Raw genomic sequence first — 27897 nt, 5'->3', positions numbered from 1 at the left:
TTATTCAAAGAATGGCAGAAATTTGAAAAAAAGGAAGCTGCTTAAAAATGCACAGCAGCAATGAATTCGAAAACCACCGTAACTACAAGAACTGTTGGCCGCAAAGTATCACCTGAGCTGGAATAGGGGCCACAGCACAGAAGCCATAATAATAACCTGCTTTGCAGCAGCAGCTTCATAATATTGGGAGGTCCTGCATTCACTGCAGCTAGGTGCACCAATTTTGGAGTTGTGCAGAATTTTTCAGGTTATTTCAATTGCGGAGAAGCATTTGAGTCAGCGATGCAAGTTCTTTCAGCTCACATGAGACGTCAGCAGAAACAGAATATTTGTTCCTAAAGTTAGCATCGGCACAGAGACCACAGGAGCATCTGACTCGGTGGGTAGCACAGCAACTTCAGCAGCCTCCTAGGAAATTGAGATGGTGCAAACTTGAATCAGCAAATTTAATTAGCTGAGAAATATTAACAGAAACTCAATGCTTCAGAAAAGGCTGGGCATGGAGTCTATAAAAGAGTTACTCAAGGAAAAATAGGGGTTTGAATTCAGGTGCATCTCCTGAGTATAAGAAAATGCAATTTCACATGCAAGTCAAGGCATGAAGGAATCCCTGCTGCCAGAAAAGGATTAGTTATTCTTGGAGATGAATCAATTTAAAATAACTAAAGGAAGTACACATTAAGCCAAGGTACAATTTTAAATGCCTGCCTTGGAGTTAGCTCATTTTTATACTCTCCCACTTAGGAAATATTTGTCTGGAGGTAGTTCCTTCTGAGGCAGGTAATATAGCCAAGGAGCAACCTCTTAAAATACAGGGGTTGAGAAAAAAGTGTTGTCTTGCTGAAGTGAAGGCTTTCTAGGGAAAATCTCCTACTATAAATAATATAACCTAACAATATAACCTAAAAACCTGATATAAATAAACCTCCGGGAGAAGAGGTGGGAATCAGTCTTACCAGTGACTCCTGCAAGGACAGGAAGCTGACACTGTGCATCCTGGAAGGTTTGGAGATTTGAGCAATAAGGAAGCAGAAAGGGCATCACACGGGTTTTCCTAGGAGTCCTTCTGAGGAGGCCCTTCAAGGAAAGGGCCCACGGGAGGAAGTATGGAGGATGGAAAAGGATCCACAATGCAGAATGGAGGAGCACAACTGATGAGGAAGCACCTCTGTGAGACTGCACGTGTTAATTTGGGATTGTACACATAAATGTTACTCAGATTAAATGGGGAGAGCAGCACTGGTAAAGAGGATGGATTTGCACCTTGTGCTAATGGAAAAGCTGATGTAGGAATCACGATAGCCCCTGCCCCTTGTTAACTCACTCCCCTGTTTGCTTTTTGACTGCTCAAATTAGCCTCCTAATGAAAGATAAGATGAAAAGTAGACACAGTTCTGGGGTCGTTCGTCAGAGGAGCTGCTCCCAGGTAGCAGAGGGATGCGGTGCACTACACATGGATGCTTTCATTGTCTTTGAGCGTGGCCCCAGCTGGCTGAGCCCCTCAAGCATCCACAGGCCCTTGCACCGCATCCTTCCATCACACACCTGTAATTTCATGCTGTGGTGGGCTGCAGCAACCCTCATGTTACTTTGGAAATTTTGAAACCCATAAATATTAAAGAAAATGGCCCGGAGGAGACAGAGGGCTACGTGGTATGTACCATGCACATGAGCAGGATGCTGTGTGTGTCTCCACACCCAGGCAGTGTGAAAACAAGCCTGCCTGTGGCATTAGGGCCCAGGATCTCCCTCAGAGTCTGTTCGTATTTGCTGTTATAGATGTACCAAGGGGGACAACTGGGGGCCCTTTTGGAGGAGGGAGACCACTGCAAAGCTGAAAGTCGAAGTTTGTGGCCAGGAAGGGAGTTTGCAGTATGGCACTGAAACACCACAGGGTGCAGGAGGCTGAGCCAGAGCCTGCATCTCACGCAGCCTTCCTGTCTTTGCTTCACGTCCTCACTCCAGGTCTGGGCTTCAGTACACTGTGTGTTTTCCTAACCAACTTTGTAAAATTCAAACAGCAGTACAAGTGACTGATTTTTCCTCTCACTGTACTTCTGACCCGTTTCATGAAGACACATCCAGTAACATATGTTTTCAAAGCAGCTGCCAAATTGAAATGTATTGTTTTATGGTTGTTAACTAGGCTTGCCAACATCAACTTCTATGAAGTATACTCTGGTCATAACATTCCTTCCATCGTGAATAATTTTGAAGATATTGGCCCTGCATTCAACTTCTCGGTTAAGGTTAGTAAATGTTTCTGGTTCGAGAAGCTGCCTTACCTCCTCCTGTAGCCTGGTCCCAAAACGTAGTTGAAAAAACATTCCTGATTTCACTGTCTGATTTTGCTGCTTTTGAACCAGGCAATTAAGAAAAAAAAATTTGCAAATAGCTAGGTGATAAATGCTTACAGTCTTTTTGAGGTTAAATATTAAATTTGCACTTACTGCACAAGTAGAATGGGAGAGGGATTGGTCCTGCGCTGTTTACATATTTAGAAGATAGTTAATGCTTAACTTTAGGCCAATTTATACTGTTTTTTCACAGAGCTATTTGTCTGCTGCCAACTTGATAAAGGAAAACAAGTCTTTGCAGGCTTGGACTTTGAAACTTGAAGTTTGGCAAGGGTTAAGTGCTCAAACCAGATGCAAGAACTAGCCAGATCACAGCATTTACTACATAACTCAGAAAAACTGAGATCCAGCTATGCAACGTGGAAGAGACTTAAATTATATTCCATTTACATTCCTGTAACTGCTACTCTAAAGGACTAAGTAACAGGCTTATTGGCTGTGGCAGAATATTTGCTTTTCAAAACATATTTCATGCAGTTAATAGCAGTTTTGCTAAGGAAACAGACAGGGACCTGAAGCTATACAGTACACTTTCTACTTTACTATTGGCTTAATGTAATTACTACCCTGGTAGGTGTCTTAGTACAAAAAACACTGATGCAAAAGGAGTCTAATTCTTCCATACTCGTACATGATTTCTGATTTTCTTGCTATACCAAATAATTTGCGCATATGTAAGTATAGATACCTGAATTAATTGTGAGTTATTGGCTTTGCAGATAACAACAGGAAATATTCCAGTAAAGATGGCATCTGTAAAAATCTATCTTCCAGAATTGACCAGTAAAGACAACCCGCTGATGTACATAACTGCAGTCACCACAGATCAGGTGAAGAACAGAATTACAACAACTGCTGTGTTTTGGGGTTTAATCAGTACCATAAATATCAATTATCTCACTCACAATGTGGCTGACACTCAGAGAATCTATGTCCTTTTTCCTTGTCCCTTCCTCATAAAGGGAAGGGGGAGGACCACAATGTCAGCAGTACACTAGACTATTATTTGGTAGATGTGGATTATCTGTAACTGACTTTTCATATGTCTCTGGAATTCTTCAGCTGGGTCCTTCTCCAAGTTCCTGGGAAGGTTTTAGGAAAAGTGGAATTTTTAGATTGGGACAAAGCCTTCAGGTCAGTCTAGGGGGAAAAAAATTACTGTAAGAGCCATTTAATTCTGAACAAAACCATATACAGTCTCAGTTTCCTAGGTATGCAGTGCTATATAATTCACAGTCTAGCCTTGCACAGCCACCATCTCATCCCAGAAATATATGTTACGATGACTATAAACTCACAAGTATGATGTCATCCAGTTTCATTCCTGCCATCTTTCCTAGGCCAGAGGTGTTACTTGTCAAGCTCAGATAAACCCACTGCAAATAGGGAAAAGACCTTATACTGCATCTTTCACGAAAGAGAACTTCAGAGCTTCCAAAGAACTGGTGAGTAAGACTCAGGGCTGCAGTACCGCAGGACAGGGGCGCAGGGCTGATCCTTATCAGCCCACTGCTGTAGCTGTGGGGACAGCTGTGGTGGGGTGCCAACTGCATCCTGGGATGCATCAAAAGAAGCATGGGCAGCAGGTCGAGGGAGGAGATTCTGCCCCTCTGCTCTGTCTGGTGAGACCCCACCGGGAGTACTATGTCCAGCTCTGGAGTCCTCAGCACAAGAAGGACATGGGCCTGTTCGAGCAAGTCCACCAGAGGGCCACGAAGATGATCAGAGGGCTGGAGCACCTCTCCTATGAAGACAGGCTGAGAGAGTTGGGGTTGTTCAGCCTGGAGAAGAGAAGGCTCTGAGGAGACCTTATAGCGGCCTTCCAGTACCTAAAGGGAGCCTACAGGAGAGATGGGGAGGGACCCTTGATCAGGGAGTGTATTGATAGGATGAGGGGTAACAGTTTCAAACTGAAAGAGGGGAGATTTAGATTGGATATCAGGAACAAATTCTTTCCTGTGAGGGTGGTGAGGCACTGGAACAGGTCGCCCAGGGAAGCTGTGGATGTCCCATCCCTGGAGATGTTCAAGGCCAGGCTGGATGGGGCTTTGAGCAGCCTGGTCTAGTGGGAGGTGTCCCTGCCCATGACAGGGGGGTTGAAACTAGGTGATCTTTAAGGTCCCTTCCAACCTAAACCATTCCATGATTCTATTCTATGATTCTCATGCATACTGCATCTGCCTTAGATAAAAGAAAAGGTTCTTCACAGCCTGCAAGCATCAAATTTGTATGCACAGAATGGAAAGGGCAAGGGCAAAAAATCTGGACGTTAAAAGAACATTTATTAAAGTTTATGTTTAATCCATGCGTGTTGCTTCTTCTTGCTGTTTCCCCTGGAAGAACTGTAAGAATGTGAAGTGCAGTACCATCTCATGCAAACTGGAAGACGTTATGCTGAAGGGAGAGTACTTTGTGAACGTGTCCACCCGAATCTGGAACGGAACCTTTGCTGCTGTGAGTATCAGCTGCGTCTTCATGAAGGATCCAATACTCAAATATTGCCTAACTCCTGATATTTCTCAAAGTTCAGTAAAGAGACCTTTCAATCTAGAAAGATCTTTCTTGACTTTACATTGCTGTGTGTGTTTTTCCAGATTGAAAACTTGAACCTGTAAGTAAGTTGTAAGGCTGCAAAATGAAGCTGATAACCTTCAGTCCAGCACAAAACCTAAGAAAATGCTGTGATAATGCAATCTTCGCAGCCGAAAAAAGCATTTTCTGCATCTGTTAAATTAATTTGAGGGGAGCTACAGTTTCCACAAAACTCAACATAGGACAGCAGAATACAGTATCATCATAGCCTGGAAAATAATGTTGCTTTTAGCTTTTGAACACACAGCCTACATAGTGATCATTTTAGGTAACATCAAAATAACAAAAGCCTGTTAGTGCTGCCAGTTATATTTGTTAGAAAAGGTGTGGAAAAATTTTTTAATTGAACTTTTGTTTTTATTACAGTTAGTGTCAAGGAAACAGTCCTTGCTTAAAGACCTACAGGATGCTTAAAAATATCTATCAATAATATTTTGACTTTCCCACTTTAAATCGCCGTGTGTCCTCCAGGGTATAACTCATCATGAATTACCAGACTTTTGAAATGAGACCGTGTTTGCTTCTTAGCTAGGCAACCAACCAAACTGTCTTGGAGTCCTCAGTTTGCCTACAGTGTCAGGAACATGACGCAGTCTCCTTAGTTTGTCTGGCGAGTCTTATGGCAGGTATTGACATTTAACAGCAGGGCTGTTGTCCGCTTTAGCATTCGGGTCTTAAAAGGAAAAGGTCAGGTTGATAATGTAATATACTTATGCAAGCGTGTGAAGGAAAGCATCTGTCTGCCTTTAAAGTTTGTATTTTTCAAATCAGCTGGGTCAAGACCACTTGTTAGTGCTGTCAGGTACGCAGAAGGTGGAGACCTGAACAAAAGGTTGCTACCCTTGCAAGAAAGTGAGTGGAAATAATTTGTTTACCACTGGGCGATGAGAAGGAAAGAGTCACAGTTTTCCTCTCATCTCCCGTTTTGTTATTCTCTATTTGATTGTCAATGTTCAGTGTAAATAGTCTTTCAAGCACTCAGTAATGCACATAATCAACCTTTTTATTTAGTGGCAATCAGCCATCATCCAAGAAGGGCATAGCAGGCTTGCTGGTACCTGCTAAGCAAAGCAAAGAAAGATGTGTTCAGGAATTAACAAGGTGTTTTGAATAGTGCTCAGGCAGGTTTCTAAACATCTAGGAGGGCAGGACAGACCACTTCGGCAGATGGACACAGTGCAGGCACGCAATAACTGCATGCTGCAGGGACAGCCAATTCGGTGTGCATCAGCTGCTGCGGACCCATGGATGCTCACATTCCCTGTGTCAAGCCCACAGACCTGGCCCCGCCACAGAGAAGTGGCTGAGGAGGCGGAATGACAGAGCAGGCATTGCATTGAGCACAGCTGGCAAGTGCTCCTGTGCTCCCATGAGGCCGTTCCCGGTGGTGCTGTCGGAAAGGGGGCTCTCCGTGCCCGCCGCGTGGGGAGAAGAGCATCAGTGAGCTGGCAGTGTCTGCACAGCCACCCTCCTCTGCCTCTCCACACATGCGCAGGGGGAACTGGGATCTGGCACAAGGACCCTTTTCAAATGGGACTTGGCTCAAGATTTTTGTCATTTTTGTTTAAGCTGAGGGGGCGGTGTCAGGATTTGAGCAGTGGAGAGGAACAGATAGCGATAGGAAAAAAATAAATGGGGAAAAACAGAAGCATTGGATAGAGGGGAGGGGGAAAAAAGGGAAAGAACATCCAGTTTCCATCTCTTTCAAAGGCCAGAGGTACATCCCTGTCTGTCTTTTGTTGCTGAGCTATTTCTCCCTTTCTCACAGTTATTTTTCCTCCCATGTCTACCCTACTAGCAGCAGTGACAGCTTTGAAATAATTATAAAAATGGATATATAATCAAATTCTTCTGTTTTGCTTGAACTATCAGTTCAAGGAAAAAGGGCCAGTTGTCCAGTTTCATTGCTAATAAGAACAGCAAAATTAAGTCTGGATTACTGATACATTATTACTTTCATAGACATGTTAGCTTGGGACAAATAACAAGATTGTTTTAATTTTCTTAATACTGTGATTCTTTTCTGGTTCTAAAATCCTCATTTCAAAGCAAGAGAATTATTTTAGGATGTTTATGTTCTAATCAATTTGCCATATAATAGAGCTTTTCAGTAGTTTTTTTTTTTTTTAATCTTCTCTTTCAGTTAACTTTCCAGACGCTACAACTCTCTGCAGAGGCAAAAATCGATACGCATAACCCTGAGTTATTTATAATTGGAGAGAATACCCTAACTGTAAGTGATAGATAAGTATACTTTTTCAACTTCTCCATCTTTAACTGTATTAAAGTAATAAGATATAATTTCCAGTGTCCTTTAGGAATACATAGCAAATTACAAACTCTAATGATATTTGATTATGTTGAACTAATGTATCCTGGCTCTATACAACCTCCCTTAAGTTACTAAAATGTTCTCATTTCAGCCAACTGCTATATAAACCAGACTTATTTAAAATCTGTGTACCTGAAATAGATTGTAGAACTATCAGTAAAACTCAGCTAGAAACTCAGGAAATTTGTTCAGCTTCCTGCTCATGAAAAGATCAAAATTTGGACTGACTTCTGCAATGGAACTAATTGTTGTAGATAAACAAGCTCTGGGAAACATTTTTGCAAGTCTGATTTATAGTCTCACTTCTGTAAGTGTATTTGGTTTGATGTTTGTAGACAGATGTTTGGCACAGGTCTCCAGTAAATGTAATCTCATTTCTAAAATATCGTGGAGTGGTTTTTGCATTTGGAATGGCTGTCACATGGACGATATGGCCACAGCTAATCTCAAGAAAAGACTCCACCTCTTTATTAGTGTAGAATCCTTCTCCCAAGGTCGCCATCTGGTATATACAAACATAAACATCACTTGAATGTATTTGCGCTGTGATGCTGTTGTAATAAAAATATACCTTGTTCACTTGGCCTGTCTAGGGGGGAACACTCTTCCATTTGCAATACTAAGTTTAGATTTATTTTTACAGGATTTACCAGCCTGTTTTATCCATAAAAATAACCAAAGCCATTGAAGACCAAAATGCAAGTTAGTAAGGGAATCAAATATCTGTGAGAATGTGTAGCATAGCCCATTCACAGCCAATGGAAAATTCACTTAAATATGTACGAAGGCAGTTATCGATTAATCTGTCTCAATCTGAAAATAAGACCATAATTCAGGACTATTTTTTGTTATTGCTTTCTCATGGGTCACTTCAGTTCTTCTGAAGAACCTCTAAATAAATAAACCTCCAGTGTCTGAAGAAGCAAAGGCAATGTATGTGTACTTCTGGAAATAGTGCCATGTTTTTGTAGAATAATTACGTGCTTATATTTGAAGTGTGCTGAGTGCCTCAGCTTTGTGGCACAGTATTATTTCTGCTAGAAGATGGAAGTCGTTAATACACAATACAAATATTCCAATTAATAGCACAGGCTTTTAGGTAGCTCATAAACCATGTGTTACAGGGTATTTTTTCACAGTTGGAGCATGATACTGCCAAATTTACATTACCAACAGTTCTGTTGGTGATTTCAGGAGAACAAGAATTTAATTATTCAAATTACTTGATTAAGTCAGTTGACAAATAAAAGGTAATCCCTCAGCCAGCCATTGACACATCTGCACCTGGGACTTTGCAGCTCCAAGGCAGTGGCTGAACGGACCCTGAAAGTTATCCACGGGGCTCTGAAGAAACACGGTGGCTTTTGGTGAGGCTTACAGTCTCTTGCCCTGTGAGAAGTCTTGGAAAATGTGCCGGCTGGTAGAGGTACACTCTCCCTAGGGCAGATGGTTTCCTTTGACGCATCAGTGATGGAGTCAGTACCCAGCACTGCATACGCTTCTTGGCAGGCCATCAGTGATATACCCAGTCTTTGCCCTTCACACTTTGTTGGGAATAGGACAGTGCAGAAGCAATTTGAGTCTATTTCCCTACTTACCCTGTTATTTTAGACGAGGGTGGTAGGATTCGTGCAACTTAACTTAATATCTACATTAGTCATCCACATCAGAGTTAGCCCTTCTATAAACCCTAATCCATAGAAAACAGTAGGTATTTCTTAAATGCAATTCATCTCATCTTAAAGATGATTCTGAAAATACATAGGCCCTAAAAAAGACCATATTTCTCCACTGGAAGCCAAGGAGCTATACTGTAGATATAGATGAGGTGAATCTAGATAAGGTGAATCCCAGCTGTGGTGTCTTACTGACCACAGTTTGACTTCAGGGAAGATACTTGTTCTTAGGCATTTATTTGCCTCTCCAACAGTGCCACTTCACTGTTAATCTAATGGAGAAAGCATTACTAGGCAAATGGCACTTACATATGAGATTGGCTCTTTAGTTTGGATGAGCTGGGTTGCTGTGTAGCCAAATGAATTAATATTGCCTTGTGATGCTATGTGGGGAAGCTGCTTAGGTATCTTTGCGTAAAAGCTTTCAGATTTTTTCCATTTGTAAAGGACTGCCAGCTGGAGGACTGAATGTTAACCTGCTATAACCATCATTATGGCCATTCGGTTAGAAAATAGGCAAAGCCAGCCTGCCTCAGTGAAATGAATACACACAGCCACACCTAGCACAACACTGGAGCCTTCCAGCAGAAATGACTTAAATCACTGACATGTCAGTCCAGTGCAAGTTTCCCAGAAAGCTTAAGATTAAATTACACCAGACAAATGCACTGAGCAAGCAACCCTGAGAAAGTAAACCAACGTGAATTCTTTTACCGTGTTTCAGGAAGGAAAAAACCTTCATGCTAAATGCATGTTGTTCCAAGATTAAATCCAAAGATTTGACAGTTCATAAATACTGCAGCAATGTCGCCCTGAGCAACTATGTTATACATAACTATATAGTTGGTATACCCAATCCAACTAGATGGGGTATCACCTGAAAACTAACTTCCAGACACTGTATGCTGTTCTGGGAGCTCTCGGGTATTGGCTGTAGTTCAGGAAGCATAGGTGTGCTAGAAACACTCCTGTTTGACCCATACATCTTACAGCAAATTTGCGCAGCTAACATGAGAAGATTTAACAAGTTGTTAGTGGTTTCCCAGCAGGTAGAAACAGCAGGCAAAGGAGACGGAGGTACCTGCTCAGCAGGCAGGGAGAAATTTCAGCAGCCGCAGCGAGCGCATGGTGCTGTCTGGCCTCCATGATTAGTATTGCCTCCTACAGCTGCCCATCACAGATAACAGGCTCTGACAGCACTCGGTTGGAAGTAGTTCTCCTCCAGCTGATGCAGCAGAAGTCTGTTTTGAGCAGATGGGGCTCTACACCAGGCTGTTGCCTGCCTGCATGTAAGCATGTCTGGTTTATTACCTAGTGATGATGGTGTGTCCATGCACCATGGGAACAACTCTGAAAGACCTCCTGTTGCTGGAGAGGCAGGAAGCTGGCAGAAAGAGATTGCTTCTGTGGCTGTTCTGTACGGCCAAGAGTGGTGAGGGCCTCTAATCCTTAGCTAGCACTGCCGTGTGCCACGGTGGTGCAACCAGGTACCTGCGGGCACCAGTGAAAGGGCTGCAATTGCATGGTGTGTTCCAGTCATTGATCCTGGAATGTGTGCAGTCCAGCTATTCTTGATTTGTGAAGTAATTAGTTTAAAAATCCTACTTTATATGCAGTTAACATTAACCCCTAACGCACAATCTCTCTGCTTTCAGATCCCAGTTACAATAATCAAGCCGGATGAGAAAGCTGAAATACCAGTTGGTGTTGTGATCGGCAGTATATTGGCTGGACTCCTCTTGCTGTTAGTATTGGTTGCAGTTTTGTGGAAAGTAAGTAGGTGTTTATATTCTTAAAAAGAGAAGCAGAAAAGTATAAACACGTTTGGGCTATTTTCTTTGGAATCTCTCTTCTCTGGAGCTGAACAAAACTACACATGCAGTTTGGTGGCATGAATAATACTGCATTGGCACTGCGCCCTTGATGGGAGCATTTAGAAGGACTTCAAAGATTAAAGTTCTGAAATGGGTCCCTACAGAAATTGGCAACACGGAGATGATAAAAGAGTTTCCAATGGTTCAAAACCAGGGCTGTGGCATTTACTGTTTTTCCTTTTGACACTGCCTGCCTTCTTCCATAATTCCCCAGCAGGGCTCTGAACTCCCATGGTATTCCCAGTAGGCAAGGCTGGGGATTATAAGCAAGGAGGGAGAGGATGTACACTGAACAGACAAAAGGAGAACAGAGCAGGGCGAGGGCAAAAAGTCATTTGCAAAGGATACCTATATGAAGAGGAGAGAAAAGTTTTTCTATGTGCCAAGGCATTAGTGCTTGAAGGGCTCCTTGGCACACCAAGGCAGCATGGAGATGCCTGTATCTTGGCAGGGGGACAACTGGCTACTAAGCTAAATGTTTTGTCATTTAGTTGCACCAGGCAGAAATTTAAGGCCCAGCTCCTTCCATTTTAGAGTTACAAATTGTCTGTAAATAAAACACTCTGTGTGTGTGTGTGTGCATGCACACGTGCATTTCTTCCATCACGCTATTTAGCTTAGCTGAGAAATGTAATTATCGATGACTGACTGTGATCTGGTGTTATTTTAATGCTTCTCACAGCTTGGCTTCTTCAAGAGACAGTATGAGAAAATGACACAGGATATAGAAGATGTCGATGAAATTACAGAACTCACAAAGGACAAAGACTGAAAAAGATGAGTTACGTGGATAAAGAGAGGAGATCTGAGCCACCAACAGTAGTGATCCAGTCGGTTCTTCAGCTGGAGTGCCTTAAAGCTTAGTAACATTTAAACATTTTTAATGAAAGTGTCTTTTTATAGATGAAAATATTTTACAGATTCTACTCTATTATAAGAGTAACTGCAGGACAGTTTGGTTTTTTCAAAAATGATTTATAGTGCCTTTTCTTGTAAATTTTTTCCTTTCAAACAGACTTAGCCCTTAGAACTGGCAGGTCCGGAGTTTACAGTAACATATTGTGCCAGCAACCCTTCTCCTGATCCACTGCAGGGTGAAACAGAGCAATTTATTTCAGATTATTGTGGAACAGCATCAGTTCATAATTCAGTTGACAAGTACCATATGTGTAAAGGACATTTTCTATTAAGTTGATGATGAATGTGTGGTGAATACTGTTTCCAGACTGGGGGAAGAAAACTCATTTCTTCATTGACTAGCTCCATCCTTATTGTTTTAGAGAAATAATTTGCACCAGCAAACCTTTGTCTTAACTAATCTATAAAGTGGGAACTGTGTATAAAGATGCCTGTCTGGGTGCTACAGGACAACTGGGTGGGCAAACTGTTCCAAAAGTTCACTATATTCCTTGCACTAAGGTCACAACTAAATTACTGAAGTATATTGTTTAGGGGAAATATTACCAAATGGTGTGTGTAACTGCCTTCTGCATACTTTCCCTCTGAGAAGAAAATATTAATTTCATAATCACAGCATGCTCTCTGCAATGTTAGGATTGCTTCTCAAATCTTATCTTGGGAAGCACTACCACTACCGTTACACTGCATTTTGTGCTTGCAGTCCCTCTGGTGTCAGTTTGGCTTCTCATGGAAATAGGGAAGATGATCAAGATCTTGCCTTTAATTCTGTACTGAAAGATTTTGCAAGACTAAGAGCATGAAGTGATCTTAAGGGGATGATGACTGAGGAAGTATGCACATTAGGCCAGGGGATAGTGAAGATCTAAGCTCTGTTAAGTTGTTTACTGCACTTGTTTCTTCAGCATCTCAGTGCCTCCAGGAGACCAAAGTTCAGTATGACCTCCTTATCTGTCACATTATATTTGGTCCCACGTGTTCGTGTCTTGATGAAGTTAACTTATGTTTTGTACAGTAAAAAGTACTGTAGTGCTCTGGAAGAAGCTCTGAGCACAACACTTGGGTGACTTTGTGTTGGTTACACACCTCAAGTTTATCACATGCTGTTATGCTGCCTGGTTTTAATGAAAGCTCAGTCTTAAAAAGGCCCAAGCTGTAAGACTGGTAAAAGTCAGGGGACGTGGCCTTTTGGCTGCCTTTCTCTCTCATGGCTGGCAGTTATGCTCATAATCAATGGTGAGAGACGATGCGTGTGTGGTCATGCCATGCAAGTGAGATTGTTTCCAACTCAAGGTGATTTACTTGAAGAGTAAAACATGTTTTCTTTCCCCCAAAGCTAGACTGTAATTATGCTTAGGCACCTTTCAGATTATTTTCTGAAGGAGACTCTTCAAAAACTACGCTTGAGCACATTTGAAAGTTTTACTGTCTTTTTTAATCAGTCAGGAGCCAATCATCTCTTTGGCAAATAACAGCTTCATTTGCAGTGACAGCTGGACTGTGCTCAGTGTAGTTTTATATGTGTTTTGGATTTATTTTGTATCTATGAAATGTTATGTTTTGGGGTGGAGTTTTCCTTTAACATTCTGAAAAACAATCCAGATTCTGATCTCAACTGTCAAACAAGATTGTTGCCATCAGCTGAGTTTGCGACCAAAACAGTTCTTTAAAAAGTGGGGGGGGGAAAAAAAGTAGCAATTGCATAAAGCTAAAGAATAAGCTCCTGACTTGTAATTATAAATCCTGAGGGCAAATGCTCTGAAAGTAAAGATAAAAATATGTCTGCCTCCATTCTTGTATAAACTTGCGAGGAAGAAAACAAAACCCTACACCCATATGTGTGGGAAGCTCGCACATAACCAGGGTCATGCACTCCAGGCCAGAGGGGGAATTTCACAATGCAGCAGATGGCAGCATCTTCCATTTCTGGTGCTGCTTGCAAGGGAAATTTAGGCATTCAGCCAGATTTCCTTCTGTCACCTTCAGTGGGAGGTACAGGTCAATATCTGACATACAACTTCTTTGGGGATTTAACAGTTTATTAATTAGGTAGCAATGATTCAATTCTGGGTTTTATTTTGTCCCAGACAACAGAATTTTCCCCCGTGCCTGGACATATTACTTTTTCCCAAAATAAAAGGAAGGCATAGCAATGGGTAAGGTTTTTGTATCCTAACCACTTCAAGTTACTAGTTTATTTTTCTTCTATAATTAATACTTAAATGGCTAATTCAGTTTTTGTAATGGGTGAGTTTATTGCACTTTTAAGTTGGCACAGCCGCAAATAATGCTGGAAATATTATGTATATTTTGTATTATGCGCAAGGGGATGTGTTTTTTTTTTTAGTTTTACTTTTCAAAACAGCACGTTACAGGTGAAATAATATTCTGAAATGTTGAGCTTCAGCATGTGCTTCTGTTTGTGCTTGCAGCAAGAGAAGTCAGGAGTATCTTTGGCAAACTCAAGTTATATCTGATTATGGTCTTGAAATCTAGCTGCTGACTTCTTGAAGTACTAGAATCAAGTCCAAAATCGGAGTTAGTTTCATATGAGCCTATGTATAGATTTTGGATGTACAAGAGAGTTTATAATCAAACTGACTTCTGAAAGCTAGCATGTAAGCTCTATGGGAGCAGGGACTGTATCACTGTGGTGCCTGCCTGAGGGCCTAACAGCGTTACTACAATAAAAACAATACTGCTGAACACAGGATCATTTATTTTTAAACAGCACCCTAAAGAGAAGAAATGCTACTGAAAAAGGCCTTCATAAAACGGGGCCAAATATGTCTTTGTTCCAGACACACACAGTGAAAACTCTAAGGGAATGTGGGTACACAAAGATGTGGGTACACAAAGAAGCTGCACTCGAAGTCTTGTAGGTTATAGTCATGAGTATAACGCTACTGGTGATCTATAGTGTGCTGGAATTCAGTTCACGTTAGTGCAAAATATCTATCTTTGGATAGCTCTGGTTGAATAGTTGGTGTTAAAACCTTACCATGGTCAGGTCTTCCTATAAACGTGGGGTTATCATCACTGGCATCTAAAATTACACTGTATTCTGCCGGTCTCATGCCCTGCACTTTATACTATGTACAGAATTGGTCAGCAGTAGCACCTCCTGACAGCAGCTCTGGCTACTCCTCACCATGTGTCGGAAAAGCACAATGCAATATTTCAGCAGGAGCATGGTGGGAAAGGAAGAGAGGGAGGAACTTGCCTGTGAATAGAAAGACAATAGGAAGACAGTCATGGCAGTAACCATCTGAAAATTAACCACTTTCACAGAGCTTCCTTTTTTTTCCCCACTTTCAACTCCTCCATACTTTTAACAATGGCACAACAGCATTCAGGCTACCAACTTTAACACTTCTGTAATACAGAGTCAGATTATTGTAATCTTAAGGCACAAAACTACACCTTTCACCAGGTCTCAGAGTTCTGCAGAATTGAAAGCCAGATTCCTCATATACTGACTTGCATGTATTGCCCTTTATAGCCAAAACTGAGGTACAACAAAAGCTTGCAAATTAAAGACTAAAAAAAACAAAGGTACGAAAATGCATCTCAGAACCTATAGCTAATTCCCTCAATGTTTTATGGCCTTTAAAGGTAATAAAATATACATAATTTTCACAGCCTCAGAAAAGTTGAGTCCTATCTTTTAAGTCAACCTTTCTGCCGTCATTTATGATCGGTTATTCATAGGCACTCACAGGCTTTCGCATACTAGCAGTTTTTAAATTGTATTTGCCTCTTAAAATAGTCAAATTGGAACTTTTAACAACTGCTATACAGATACATCAGGATGCTAATTTTTCTAACGATGAAATCAAATTGTATGGTTGGTTTGTTTTTAAAAAACAGGTCTAAGGTACTCAAAGAAACTGCTGATTTATAGACAGCAGCTTATTCTCAATTCTCTTTCTTCAAGTATCTCCACAGGACAGTCAATCAAAGAGCTCTACACTGAATTTTCAGAGCTTTTGGGGGGACTGGGGGATAGCACTGTCTTGCTGTCACAGACGATATCACTTTGTTAAAAATTAGTTTTAGCAGGGATTTATTTTTTTTTTTAATGTTTTTGATGGAGCAAATGAATGCATTAGTCTAGAAAATTGCAAATTCCTTGGAACAGCTGCGGGAAAAGCGAGCTGAGAGAAAAGCCCAAAACCTCTAGTTTAACGCTGAGCAAAATAAAGCTTCATGCCCGAGAGCGACAGCGGCGCTTTCAAGAAGGACACCGGGAGCGATGGCCCGTGTTTGCCGGCCGAGCCAGCGGCGGGGCAGGCGGGACGCACAGCCGTCTCTCGGCTGCCACCTCCTGGGGCGGCTCCTCACAGCACGATCCCCGCCGCCCCCGGCTACTGCATGGCCATCCATCGGTTACTGTTTGCATAGTGCGCGTCGGGCTCGCCTTCTCTTGAGAACAAAGCAGAACGAAAGATGAAAATCGGGAATGCAAACTCCTAAAATTAAGCAAGGCTGCTATATGGACGTTCTGCCAGACAAAGGCATCAGTGCATTCAAATGTTGCCAGCCAAGACCGAGACATTTTTCAGGACAAATTTTTGCCCTTCCACAAACGCTCCTTGTCTGGCAGATCTCTACAGGATTCACAGGATGACCCTCTGGTTTGCGGCAGCTGTTCCCGGGAACATCTGTTTGTACCTGGAGACACCACCTCTGCAGCACACTGTGACACAGCTGGAAGAGCCGGGGAGGGGTGGGAATACACTCCCCTACAGCCAAGGCAGAGAAACCGCTGGACTTGTCCCAGGAAGCCAGGACAGCAGTGTCTATTGATCTGCAGGTGCCTATCATCCCACTCATGGACCTCACCAGAACACAAGGTAGCCCTCATCCAGCAGCCTAGTCCCTGCATGTGTGGAAACCAGGACATGTGTAGCCACATCTTTCCCTGACAAACACAGCTGTGATTCATCCCCTGGCCTGGAAATTTGGAAGCACTTCTGGGTCACTCCAGACATAGCCTTAGGCAGCTATCTTAGAACAGAGTAATTTGTCCTCTTAGGTTAATATCTCCCTAACAGAGAGGGTAGCCCTACAGGGGGAGCCGGAATACCAAGCCCGGAGTATAGACTTAAATTTCAGTGAGATACATTTTACCTCTAATTATGCACATCATCCCTCCTAAGGGCATTTCCATTTCGCTTTTAGATGCCAGCTGAAGAACCCAAAGTTACACAAGAGTGATACATCATTGTTCCAGAACAAAGCAGTACTTGCCTCACGCACAGCTAGGGACACAAAATGACATTTCATTGTTTTGACCATGGCAGCGTACACACATTGTAACACTCAGCTGTGACTCAGTACAACATCTCTTCCATTCATTGTTCCTAGTCACTGTGGGGAAGTACACAATTATTCTTTCTCTTCTTTTCTGCACCCTCCTTCCCAGCTGCATTGCTGATGGGGAAGGTGCACTTAAGGTCACCCTGGAGAAATCCTGCAGGAGGCTGCAGTGCTAGGGAGGCACTAATGCCACACAGGAATTTTCCCTCATCACAGGGCCCCAAGTATGATTTAACTGTTGTAAATACCAATACTTTTCTGTATCAGAGCACAGCACCAGCACACAAGCACCGCACAGGCTTTACTTCATTCATTCATAAACCATCCGCTACAAAGCAAGCTACCCATTTATTTTTGAGAAATTAATACTCTAATTAGTTGCATGGTAACAGCAAACATGAACGTGGAAAACTGAACACCAAAAATGGGAAAGTTTGTGTACTTCTTTCTTTTCTAAAAACAAAAAGAATCATTTGACAGAGGAAATGATCTGTACTCAGGATTCTGTACAATTCCTGGTGAAAGTGACATTCAAATAGCAGAGGGCTTCTCTCCAACCTCCAGAGCAAAGGATAACTCAACCTTGAACTTGATCAGTTCTGCCTAGATAGTAGGGCCCACACGGTTTGGAGGCTGCCTACATGTAAGCACGCAAGGAGCAACTGCTGTCCTGCAGAGGAAGCACTCACGCACTTCCACCGAGAAAAGCGCACCAGTAAGTTCATAAATTTGACCATGCTTCTGCCTGAAGTTGTGTGTTTCACTGGGGTTAACTTAACACAGATACAGTAACCATCACTATGTATCTGATTGAGATCACTGGGGGGGAAACAGATTATCGCCTATTTTTTTCATTTTATTTTGCGCAGCTAGCAGCCGTTTGTAGATTTTTACCGCAGACACAATGAAATGGATTATACAGCTGAGGCTTAAGTGTTGTGTGATGTAATAATATATAAACTTGAGCAAATAATTTTACTTTTCTTTACCTTATTTCCCTTCCTTTATATCTATCTGGTCTACTTTGATAATGATGGCCAGATAAAACTGCCTCTCAGCATTAGTAAGAATGCCATACATAATGGGACTTTGAGCTCTTAGCATCTAAACACCATGATGGCACAGTACAATAATACAAATAAAATGATCTTTCTCAGATGAGAGGCCCATTGTTTCAAGTGTAAGCACAGGCATACTATATCAGTCTTCTTCTTTAATTAGGTTTCAAAACACTAATAAGAGAAAAATGATATTAAAATAATAAATGTGAATATCAATGCATACATAAACTGCAAAAAGTTCACGAGACTCACTTTCCTTTGAAAAACTAATCCATTTTGATAACTTTGAATCATAACATGTCTTAAGTCAAACTACTAAAACTAATTAAACTTATGGTTGTCTATTTTGTAATAATAGCTGGGGTTTTTTTTATGCAGCACCATACAATTACACAGCCAAAAAAAGCTCCTTCAAAATTAATCACATCTAGACATCATTAAGTAGTTACAGGTTTGCGTGTTATTGCTAATGCAAGTTTGTTGCTGGTAGAGTATTAGATGTAATTTTGAATCAAGGTCTGTCCATATTTTTTTAATGCAATGGACTTGTAATATCAGCTACACAGAAGTGTTTCTGTGACACACAGCTACTGGAACATAACCACTACTAAAAAGTTAGTAACTCTGGGGTATAGTTTATATTTTCTTCTCTGTTTGTACCAAAATGTTTAATCTACTTCAAGTAGCTTTCATGTCACAAGAATGCCAAAATGGCATAAAGCTTGCAAACTGATTCTAGTCATGTAAAATTAAGCTACTCAGGACGTTTTCAAGATTAAAAAACTTCAATTGTCCTGTTGCGACCTCCCATGCAGACAGTGAACACACACTACCAGTGCAAAGGCATTAAAGCAGTATTTATCACAGAGGACTAAACACCTTACAACCAACAATTTTAGGGAAGATTGTTTTAAAAACAGACTCCATGCTAAAATGCACAGAGAGATTATTTAAAAGAAGAGTCAAGAACACTTAAAAACCCTAATTACTGCTCATTCATTTCATTCAGTCATAATTAAATTATTCAGATTGAAGTGTCTATTACAACTTCTTAAAGACATATAGGTTCTCTGTAAAAACAACTCAAAGCTAAACCAATGTGCTCATTAGGAACAGTAACACTTTATTTTTAAAAGAGTACAGTTATTTTTTTGAATTTGCCCAAAAGCATTCCTTGTTTTCTTTCCAAGAATATTCGTCCTCATAAATCTCCTGCAAATATAAACAAAGAATGGGAAATATTGTGTGAGTCTGCTACATACAGCCACAAGCCAGGCCAAACAACTCAACAGCCATCCTGCTATTATTTACTGATCACAACAGGACTACACAGCACTTGGCTGGCAAACAGAAGAAAGGCCAGCACCCTTAGAACACACTGACTTATATGTGGGCAGATGCTGAACCCTGGGCTGAGCCCCATTAAATTTAGAAGGGCCCATCTATACTGAAGTCATTTCACGAAGAGATCTATAAGAAATGATGTAAAAAGCTGTAGAGTACAGAGCACTTGTATCTGAAACTGCCCTTTCACATGTTGCCACGTTAACCTACTGTACCATCATTTTTAAGAGTGTATTTAAATGTATACAAAATGGCAATATTAAAAAAATAAAAGTGACAACAATAGACAAAATACAGTAAATGTTAGATCTTCAGGACAGACTGGACTACCCAGCAGCAGCCCAGTCACAAGCAGCAAATTCAGCAGGGCTTAGAGCCCTTGATTACTGTTTTTGAGACCACAGAACTCCAATCTCCTGAAAAAGGTGCCAGAAAAGGGGAGGAAGGTGGAGAACATCACTGTTAGCACATGCCAAGTTCTGCCTGGGAGAGAAGGCAGAGGTAACGCTCATTACTCACATGCAACACTGTGGTTATGCAATAAGGCTCTTCCTAGAGCCGGGCTGGTCTCTCCACACATTGTTGTGTGCCCATACTAGCTTTGGGACCTCTGCTCTTCCCTTCATTGTGTGCTGTTGCTTAATGCTTTGTGATTTCTCAAGGCCACGGGGATGAGGGGAAAACGGAAAGACAAGAAATGCCACTTTACTTGCAAACTGCAATGCTGTCCAAAGCAAAGCTGACTCAAAGTTCTTCCGCAAGCCTGTGCAGAACTGAGTTTTGCCACTCGAAAGTGGAGAGCTCAGGGTTCCTTCACTTTGACCTCAGGATGGCATTAAAAGGAAGAGGAGCTGGATGGTACAGGCAAGGGAGGGCCTTCCAGGAGCCCTACCTGCCACAGATGAGGCTGCCTGCATTAGAGGAAACTCACTGGTCCTAGACGTTGGCATCCCATGAGGAGCAACTGCTGCCCATAATGCTTCAGCTCCTTCCCTTATTTAGCCCAGCTATCTAAGACTCTGGCACAGGTCTAAAATCAATTTTCTCCCCAAACATACCTTTTTCCATATTGGGACAGATGCTTTCAAGGTATTGATGCAGTACGCTACAGCTTCAAGGGATTCTGCTCTGTGCGGAGAGGACACTGCAATAATTACACTTGCTTCAGTTATTGGAACCACACTAGGGAGAGAAGAGGAAAAACAGCAGCTTTAGCTAATGCTTAACATCAAGAGCACCCAAAATTTGTGGCCATGTCACGTCAGTATTCTGGCCACACGCTCTCCTGACTCATTCATACTGAGCAAGTGTCAAGCCATGTCCAAAAGATTATACACTTTTTAGAAGAAAAAAACCACAACCAAAATCAGTACCAGATGTGAGAATTCCATGCTTTAGAATAAATAAACCCACCAGACATAGGCTTTTTTCTTCCATTCTTTTTCTTTTTTATTTTTTTTTTTTAAAATAAAGTCTATGGAATTAAGAGGGGAAAATGGCTAACTTGCAACAATGCATAGGAAACTCACTGGAAGCTGGCTTAATAACGAACAATAAGAAGTTAGGAACAGCCAGTTCTTATCTGAAAACCTAAGAAATCATCTCAGTTTACACAAAAATTTGTGAAAGAAGAAACTAAGTCCCTCAAACTATGCAGATTTTGCAATTAAACGAAATTTTTGACAAATTCTGATTTCAAATAATGAAGTTTTTCCTGTTTGGTATGTTATTTTCCAAACTTAACAGAGTAGCACAAGGTTTTGTTTTGCTCTTCACAAGGGTAGTATTCCCAAAAGCTGCCTCCCAAACCCTCCCTCTGTACTAAGACTACTCTGGCAAACAGTTCATAGGAAATATCTAAGCTTAATGCTCTGAGCTGCCCTCAAGAGAATCACGCTCTCTGTTGACTATAGAGGAAATCTAAGGAAATTACCCCTCAGAGCTAATGCTACTGTTTGCGATCACCTCCCTAAGTTCCTTCTTGCTGAGAGAAAAGGAAACAGGCATTTGCAACAGACTCTGCAAATCCTGCTAGTTTCAGTGAGAAATCTGATGAACCATGAAGGCTCAAGAGTATGTTAGACACTTGTATTCCATGTTTGGAACCCAACAGAAAATGCTTATCCAAGATTAAAGGAACAACAGGAAGTTCTCTGGCAGGCATGCCTGGGCAATTACCATGTCTGTCCCCTCCCCATAGTCTAAGCTTTCAGGTTCCCTATGACATAATTTGACTTAAATCTGACAATAAGAACATTCTGCAGTACCTCAATGGAAGAGAGAAGAAAAAAGAAAGTGCTGCCAACTTCACGTCTTTAAAAAAAACCAACAAAATAAACCAATAGGCACCACTTCCCTGAAAGGAAATCTCAGTCCCTTCTCCCCACTTTTGAACCATCACACCAGCACCAAGGATCCTGCAGGGTAAATATGGACTCAGCAAACACTACCAATACACACATTTTTGAAAAGATGATTTCTGAAACAGCTCCGCAGAAAGAGCTTGATCCTGTAGACAGCTTTGCTGCATTACAGTTTTACGATTTATAAAGACTCCTGCACATCCAGCAACTATGTAAGCACAGCCATGCACCAGACATGGATTAATATTCCACTTGCAGAAGGATGAGGTCTGGCCATACATACCCAAGCCTATGGTGCACTGCAATGTGTTTGATTGTTGGCCACTTCTGTCTAACATCTCTGCAGATTTTCTTTATTTCAGACTCTGCCATTGAAGTATATGCTTCATATTCTAAGTGAATCACTTTTTTCCCTTCAAAATTATTTCTTGTAGTACCTAAACACAAATGATTTATCAATCAAAAGTACTGAGTAAACAAATAAATATATTATATATTTATAACATTTGTGTTATATATTTATTATATAATAACATATTATAGATAAATACTGAGTAAAACTCAGGATCTCCTGCGATGGTCAAGGTCAGCACTGTGCAAATATAAATGACCTCCCCTAATCACGGCTGTGTAAAGAGATTCTTCGAACAAGAGAAATCTTTAATATACAAGGAAGAATTTAGTTTACACATTATATAAGTCTGCAGTCTGTAATGCTCAAGCCTGGGACATCTTCTGTGGTAACTGCTAGGATGCTATTATTGCATTTATCCATGCAACGTTTAAGTGTATTAGGTCAGTATTTAGGAGCCTAGGAGCACTCAGGCTTAAGCACAAAGGGGTTTCAAGATCTGTACCATGTATGTTAAGCAACGGGACACATCTATCAGTCTTGACCTTCACCAGCCCAGGGGTAAAACAGTATTTTACTTTCAACCAAGATCTGAGTTGCAGAAGCTTTCATACAGGTGTGGACCTGTGACTTGCATAGCTACAACATCCCACTTCCCACCTTGAACAAGCTGTGTCCAAGGGTCTGGGACAATAGCTCCCAAGGAGCCCTGTACTCCAAAGCTGCTGTTCCGTTCAGCCCTAGGATAGGCACACCAGCACGGAAGCTTCTCACCACTTTGTCCCAGTGCAACTGCTTAAGAGCTGCCATCGTCTTGTTCTAAATAGTTGAGAATGTGTTTTCTAAACATCCTGGGTTCAGCCCAGGAATTTATTTATTTGAGAAGCAGGAGTTTGGGGTGTGGACAATCTAGGTTCCATTTACTAGACTATGAACACACCCAGAGATCCAGCTCAGAAATATTAAACTCACCAATGAACACAGACACTGCCCCACAGTATGGTGAAACGACCAGCTCTGACACTTCATCTACAGAGAGCTTTTCAGACTTGAGCTTGATAAAATCTTTTGGCACATCTTCGCTTTCATCCATAGCTCACTAGAAAAGCTGAAACCAAACAGACGCTGTTGTTGGTTTTGGCAATACTAGCATTGGCCAACTGCTTTTTAGCCAGTGCTGATGCCCCAATTTGTGCAGAAAGCGTGCACCATCTACTTCCTCACCACAAGAGACCAGTCTCCATGACAAATTAATTTCTCAGTAGACTTGCTGAGAGAATATTAACTGCAAGTATCAAGCAATGACCCTGTTTTTGATGCATATAGGTTCCTTCCTGGTAGGAAAGTCTGGTCTAGTAGGACAAAAGTAGAACTAGACTGAGGCCCCAGTTTAACAGTACAATCAACAGCATGGACCACTGTGCTTGTGTATCTGTGATAAGACAGTCAGCCCCTCCTCCCTATCTTATCCTGAAATCAAACTCAGTTTAAAAAGGAGATTTCTAGTAAACACGTATTGGAGTTCTAATCCTAAAGTTTAATATGCTCTCCAGGACATTCACGTCCTCATAGTATCAGTCTGTTTCAGTTTCTCTGAGTAGAAACCAGTCATCAATTCATCTAAGAATGAGGAGGAAAAGAAGTATTTTGAGAAGCAGAAATAGAACAAGCTGTAATAAATACACAGACTGGCATCTGAAAGCATGCAAAGAAATTAAGCTATTCTAAGGACACCTGTTCCTTTGACCGCAACAAAACAAATAAAAGTTTTTGTTAAGCAGCAGTCAATTCTTTTTCTGTTAAAAAGTGGTAGGAGGTTTTTCATTATTATCTTATTTAGGCAAGCTGGGTATCTACTGGCAGACAGAAACAACTACAAAAGAATAAAAAGACCCAAACCCCAAATTCAAAACAATGCCTGACCTCTCTGACAATTTTCTTCCATTTACTGCATACGTGTTAATCATTTATTAGTGCACCAGCTTATGCTTTCAGGTCAGCACAATGGCTCTCTCCACCAGGAAACACAAGTTATGCTCTCTCAAAAGACTGTCAGGGTGGAGGAAGAGAACTGCAATCCCATGTCTGGACCTAAACAAAAAAAGATTATAGGAACATCATACAGAATCCGTGAGATATTTTAGCACAGGATGGCACTCCATAGGAAATGGAGGAAGAAGTGATACCTACCTAACAGAACCCGGGCAGATTCAGCCTCCACTAATTGGTGGGATAATGGCAACCTCGTCTCCAGGCTGCAGGACCAGGAGCTGATCTCCAAGAAGCACGTACTCCTGCCGAACAGCAAAAACCACTTGATCCCGGATGACAGCAAGCCTGAGGGGGATTGGCAGGAGCACAAATAGGTTTCTAAATAGAGTGTTTGCATTTAACCATGAGATTTCATTAAACAACAAACTGGTGCACAGTCTAGGGCAGCTGAGGTAAATACCACTGAGACTTACGCAACTCTGCTTCCAATACACTTTCAAAAACTCAACAAAAACCCATCTCCTACTCTTGGATTTTCTTCTGGTGGCTAAGGAGAAACAAACTCAGTATAATTTTCAGAAGTCAGGAATTGGTTTTGTCATAGGCCTACATTAGGCTGAACCAATGTATACCAGACCCACTTTAGCAGCTTCTAACAAACAAGTAGGTAACTCAAGAGGGCAGCAACTATCCAATTTGGGATGAGAAGGAAATGTTCCCCGATTCAGTCTGGCTGGACTGGAGCAATTTTCTTCCATGGCAAGAAGCATTGCGGGATGCTGTTCCTGAGATCTCATGAAGATTCAGTGGTCAGAGTTGCTTTTGTTGTGTAACCTCACAGTATATGAGGCTTTGGGTCTTTTGTACTTACACATCTGAAATTTGCTATTGATAAGGAGTAGCAACAGAACTAAGAGGGTAGATAAAATAGGTTTTCTGGCAGATCTTGTATATATTTTTGGATTTCAAATCTGTGAGGTGTTGCTGTCAGAGTCCACAGCTCTGGTTACCATGAGGCAGGGAGTCGCCTTCATGACTAAGTGCAATCACACAGTGAGTATGAGGGCAACACCAGTAAGACAGCAGAAGAAGAATGCCAACATTTTACTTTAGAAGGTGCAGGCATGATAACTGTTATTGTTTCAGACTACAAAATCTGTCAGAGACAGGGCCGTACTGCCTAGAAACAAGTAGGCACGCCAAAAGGGTACAAGTAAAAATCGTCTTATTTCCTACCAGCCAGACAGACAAAAGTAGGCAAGGCAGAGGCTGAGCAAAACACAGTAGCACTGACTCAGAGGACAGACTGAAGGGAGGGACCGTATGAAAGTAAAGCAAACCACTGAGGAACTGAGCACAACCATGGAACTGAAATGCCCATTAGAAGGATGGGCTTTAATTAATGTCACTTGCAAGTTAATTCATTGGGGAAAATGGGTGGAACAGAGGAGCACTGTCAAGTACGCTCAAGCTGCAGTTTGAATATCCATTAGCAATGTGAATAGAAGTCTGTGGTCAATGCCGTACAATTATGTTGAGTTTTTCCAGAAAAGCTAGGAACAGAAGTATTTTCCAAGAAGGCCACTGTGAAGTAACTGCACATGCAAAATGTACTGCCCCAAGTCATCATTCACAAAAGGACAAAGTCGACAAGCTATGGCAAACTGACCAAAGGTGCTGCTCCTGCTTCGTATTATGAGGTTTCAGAATATACAGTATTCAGAAAATACACTCATTCCCTACTGCTTCCTTCCCCATAACACACTTGGTCTCAATTCTCTGTGAGAAAAAAGACCCTTGTCTAACATTTGGGTAGAGCTTCTCATTTGGAAACAGATGTCTTTGCTAAATAGTTAATTTTTTCCATAGCCTTTGAGACTAGATCTAATAAAGAAGGGTGGTGCCTAAAGGAAGACTTTGGCACCTAAGTCCAAAGTTATGGAAATTCCGGTGCATTCAGCTCTAAATCCTGAGGACCTCAACCTCTGTTATATCTTACTTTTTTTTTTTACTCCCCACCCCAAAACGGTGTTGCACCTTTGTCTATTAGGCTCATTCTTGACAAGACTGAGCACCTTCCCTCAGCCTTAACCTGAGGGGGGATTTCTGCTGACACCCCCAAAGAGCACTAGCACCGCATGGGTCCTTACAGCACACAGTGCTCTCTTGGGACAAGACTGCCTATGAAACGCAATTAATGGTGGTGCGGTTTTTTTCCAAGCAGAGGGGGTTGAAAGCGGCTGAGCCTATTTCCTAAGTAAGGGTTAAGGCAAGGTTCCTGACGTGCCTTCCAGAGGGTGCCATAAACTCAGAACAACAGCTAACAATGCAGTTAAAGATAAGCAACTGAAAACACCTGCACATTATCACGAATTTCTTATTTACTGCCCTGCCTGTGCTTGATCACTCCTTACGACATCTCACGTTCTCCGCAGGTCAGTAACACAGCTCAGGAGCTTTCATGGGCAGTAGGGTTCCCTCACTGTGGCCCATGGACAAGGGGCCACATGTCCCACACCACCCCTGAGGCCCAGCTTTCGGCTGCGTTTATTGGAGCTAGTCTTTCCTTGCATGTACATAAAGCTACAGCACTTGCAACTGGCCAAAATACCCACCGGAGGTTACAAGAAGGTGACATTACTGTTTTTACGGTGTGGAAGTACTGATCCGTGTTCTAGCTCTATGCTAAACGCTGAATGGGTATTTACCAAAAAATAATAATAAAAAAAAAACCAAACACAAAAAAACCCAGCAAAAAAAACCAAACCACCCAAATCCGTTAAGCTTTGTACCCCTCAGCAGCAGCTTCCCCGAATACCTGGGGTGAACCCTGACGATCTCCTCCCAGAGCTGCAGCGAGGTGACCTGCCGTGGCACCCGGAGGGTCTCGCAGCGCAGCCCGGCCAGCTCCGCGCTGCGGGCGAAATACAGCACCGAGACCTGCCCGCGGAACAGAAGCCGGTCAGGGGAGCGAGGCCGACTGAAAGGAACGTTAACTTCTCCCACAGCAAAATACCGAAACCAAACCAGCGTTAGGAAAAGCGCTCCCTGGCTTCACGCTGACAAGCCCCGCCGCCTTCCTCCTGCCTCGGCTTGTCAGGAGAGCGGGGAAAGGGCGAGGGGAGTAAGTAAGCGCGGATCCATGTCCTGCTCCCGCCGCCCGGCGCCTCTGCCCGCCGAGGAGAGGGGGTGACAGAGCCCCGCCGCCCCCGGCCCCGGCCCCCGTCTCGCCTCTAGCCGCGGCCCGCTCCCCAGGCTGCACCTACCTGGCAGCTCATGGAGCCGCCGTCCCCGGGGCGGGCAGCCCTCCGCCGCGGGCTCACGGTGGCGCCTGCGCCCGGAGGAGAAGCGCCGAGCCCGGACCGCCCCCTGCGGCCTAGGCCGGGAGCGCGGCCCGGCCCCGCTCCGCAGTGTTAGGCGAGGCCGGGCCGGGCCTAGCGGTGAGGCCGGGCTCCGGGACCGTGACGCCGGGCTGGGCCTAGCGCTGTGGCGCAGCCCGGCTCCGGCGTCCTTGCCCCGCACAGATGGATAACGGAGGTGGGAGGTGGCCCTTGGAAGGTGCTGGGGAGCAGGGGGTGGGACGCCGTGGCTTGGCTTTGCCCCTCAAACGCAGCCTGTCATTTTGGGGACAGCACCTTGAAAGCCAGATTATCCCGTGGGCTCGGTCCTGAGTGCATGGGGATTGCAAATGATTGCAAACATTACATGTCTGTT

The 27897-nt window shown here is 42.6% G+C and overlaps 2 protein-coding genes across 10 annotated transcripts in view; one reads left to right on the top strand and one right to left on the bottom strand.

Annotated features, from left to right (window-relative positions):
- Nucleotides 1-13429, top strand: part of ITGA2 (integrin subunit alpha 2) — a 68430-nt gene extending 55001 nt beyond the window's left edge. Inside the window, exons 24-30 of the mRNA XM_054187081.1 lie at nucleotides 2147-2249; nucleotides 3077-3187; nucleotides 3698-3802; nucleotides 4698-4811; nucleotides 7093-7182; nucleotides 10613-10729; nucleotides 11514-13429. Of these exons, the coding sequence (XP_054043056.1) occupies nucleotides 2147-2249; nucleotides 3077-3187; nucleotides 3698-3802; nucleotides 4698-4811; nucleotides 7093-7182; nucleotides 10613-10729; nucleotides 11514-11603 (730 nt within the window). The 3' untranslated portion in view covers nucleotides 11604-13429. The remainder of the gene's footprint in view (nucleotides 1-2146; nucleotides 2250-3076; nucleotides 3188-3697; nucleotides 3803-4697; nucleotides 4812-7092; nucleotides 7183-10612; nucleotides 10730-11513) is intronic.
- On the bottom strand, nucleotides 280-27608 carry MOCS2 (molybdenum cofactor synthesis 2). 9 transcript variants are annotated; one of them, XM_054187085.1, is made up of 5 exons: nucleotides 24115-24282; nucleotides 23164-23299; nucleotides 22123-22276; nucleotides 20535-20658; nucleotides 280-408 (listed from the first exon to the last, which is right to left on the bottom strand). In XM_054187085.1, the coding sequence occupies exons 2-5, from the start codon at nucleotides 23282-23284 to the stop codon at nucleotides 295-297; spliced, it is 513 nt and encodes a 170-aa protein (XP_054043060.1). In that variant the 5' UTR covers nucleotides 23285-23299; nucleotides 24115-24282; the 3' UTR covers nucleotides 280-294. The 9 variants fall into 9 exon arrangements, with proteins under 9 accessions (XP_054043060.1, XP_054043058.1, XP_054043057.1 ...); XM_054187083.1 differs by lacking the exons at nucleotides 280-408; nucleotides 24115-24282 and adding exons at nucleotides 14449-14972; nucleotides 27002-27386; XM_054187082.1 differs by lacking the exon at nucleotides 280-408 and adding an exon at nucleotides 14449-14972.
- Nucleotides 27609-27897: the final 289 nt, after the last annotated feature.

The sequence above is a fragment of the Rissa tridactyla genome, chromosome Z (genome assembly GCF_028500815.1).
Source record: "Rissa tridactyla isolate bRisTri1 chromosome Z, bRisTri1.patW.cur.20221130, whole genome shotgun sequence".
Lineage (NCBI taxonomy): Eukaryota > Metazoa > Chordata > Aves > Charadriiformes > Laridae > Rissa > Rissa tridactyla.
The sequence above is the reverse complement of the archived record's forward strand: the minus strand, read 5'-3'. Positions and strand labels throughout refer to the sequence as shown.

Coding starts and splice junctions, on each gene's coding strand:
- MOCS2 (XM_054187083.1), bottom strand. CDS start 23,284: ATGGATGAAAGCGAAGATGTGCCAAAAGATTTTATCAAGCTCAAGTCT. Junction 22,277..23,163: donor GGCAGTGTCTGTGTTCATTG/GTGAGTTTAATA, acceptor ATTTGTGTTTAG/GTACTACAAGAAATAATTTT. Junction 14,973..20,534: donor CTGTCCCAATATGGAAAAAG/GTATGTTTGGGG, acceptor TTCTATTCACAG/GCAAGTTCCTCCCTCTCTTC.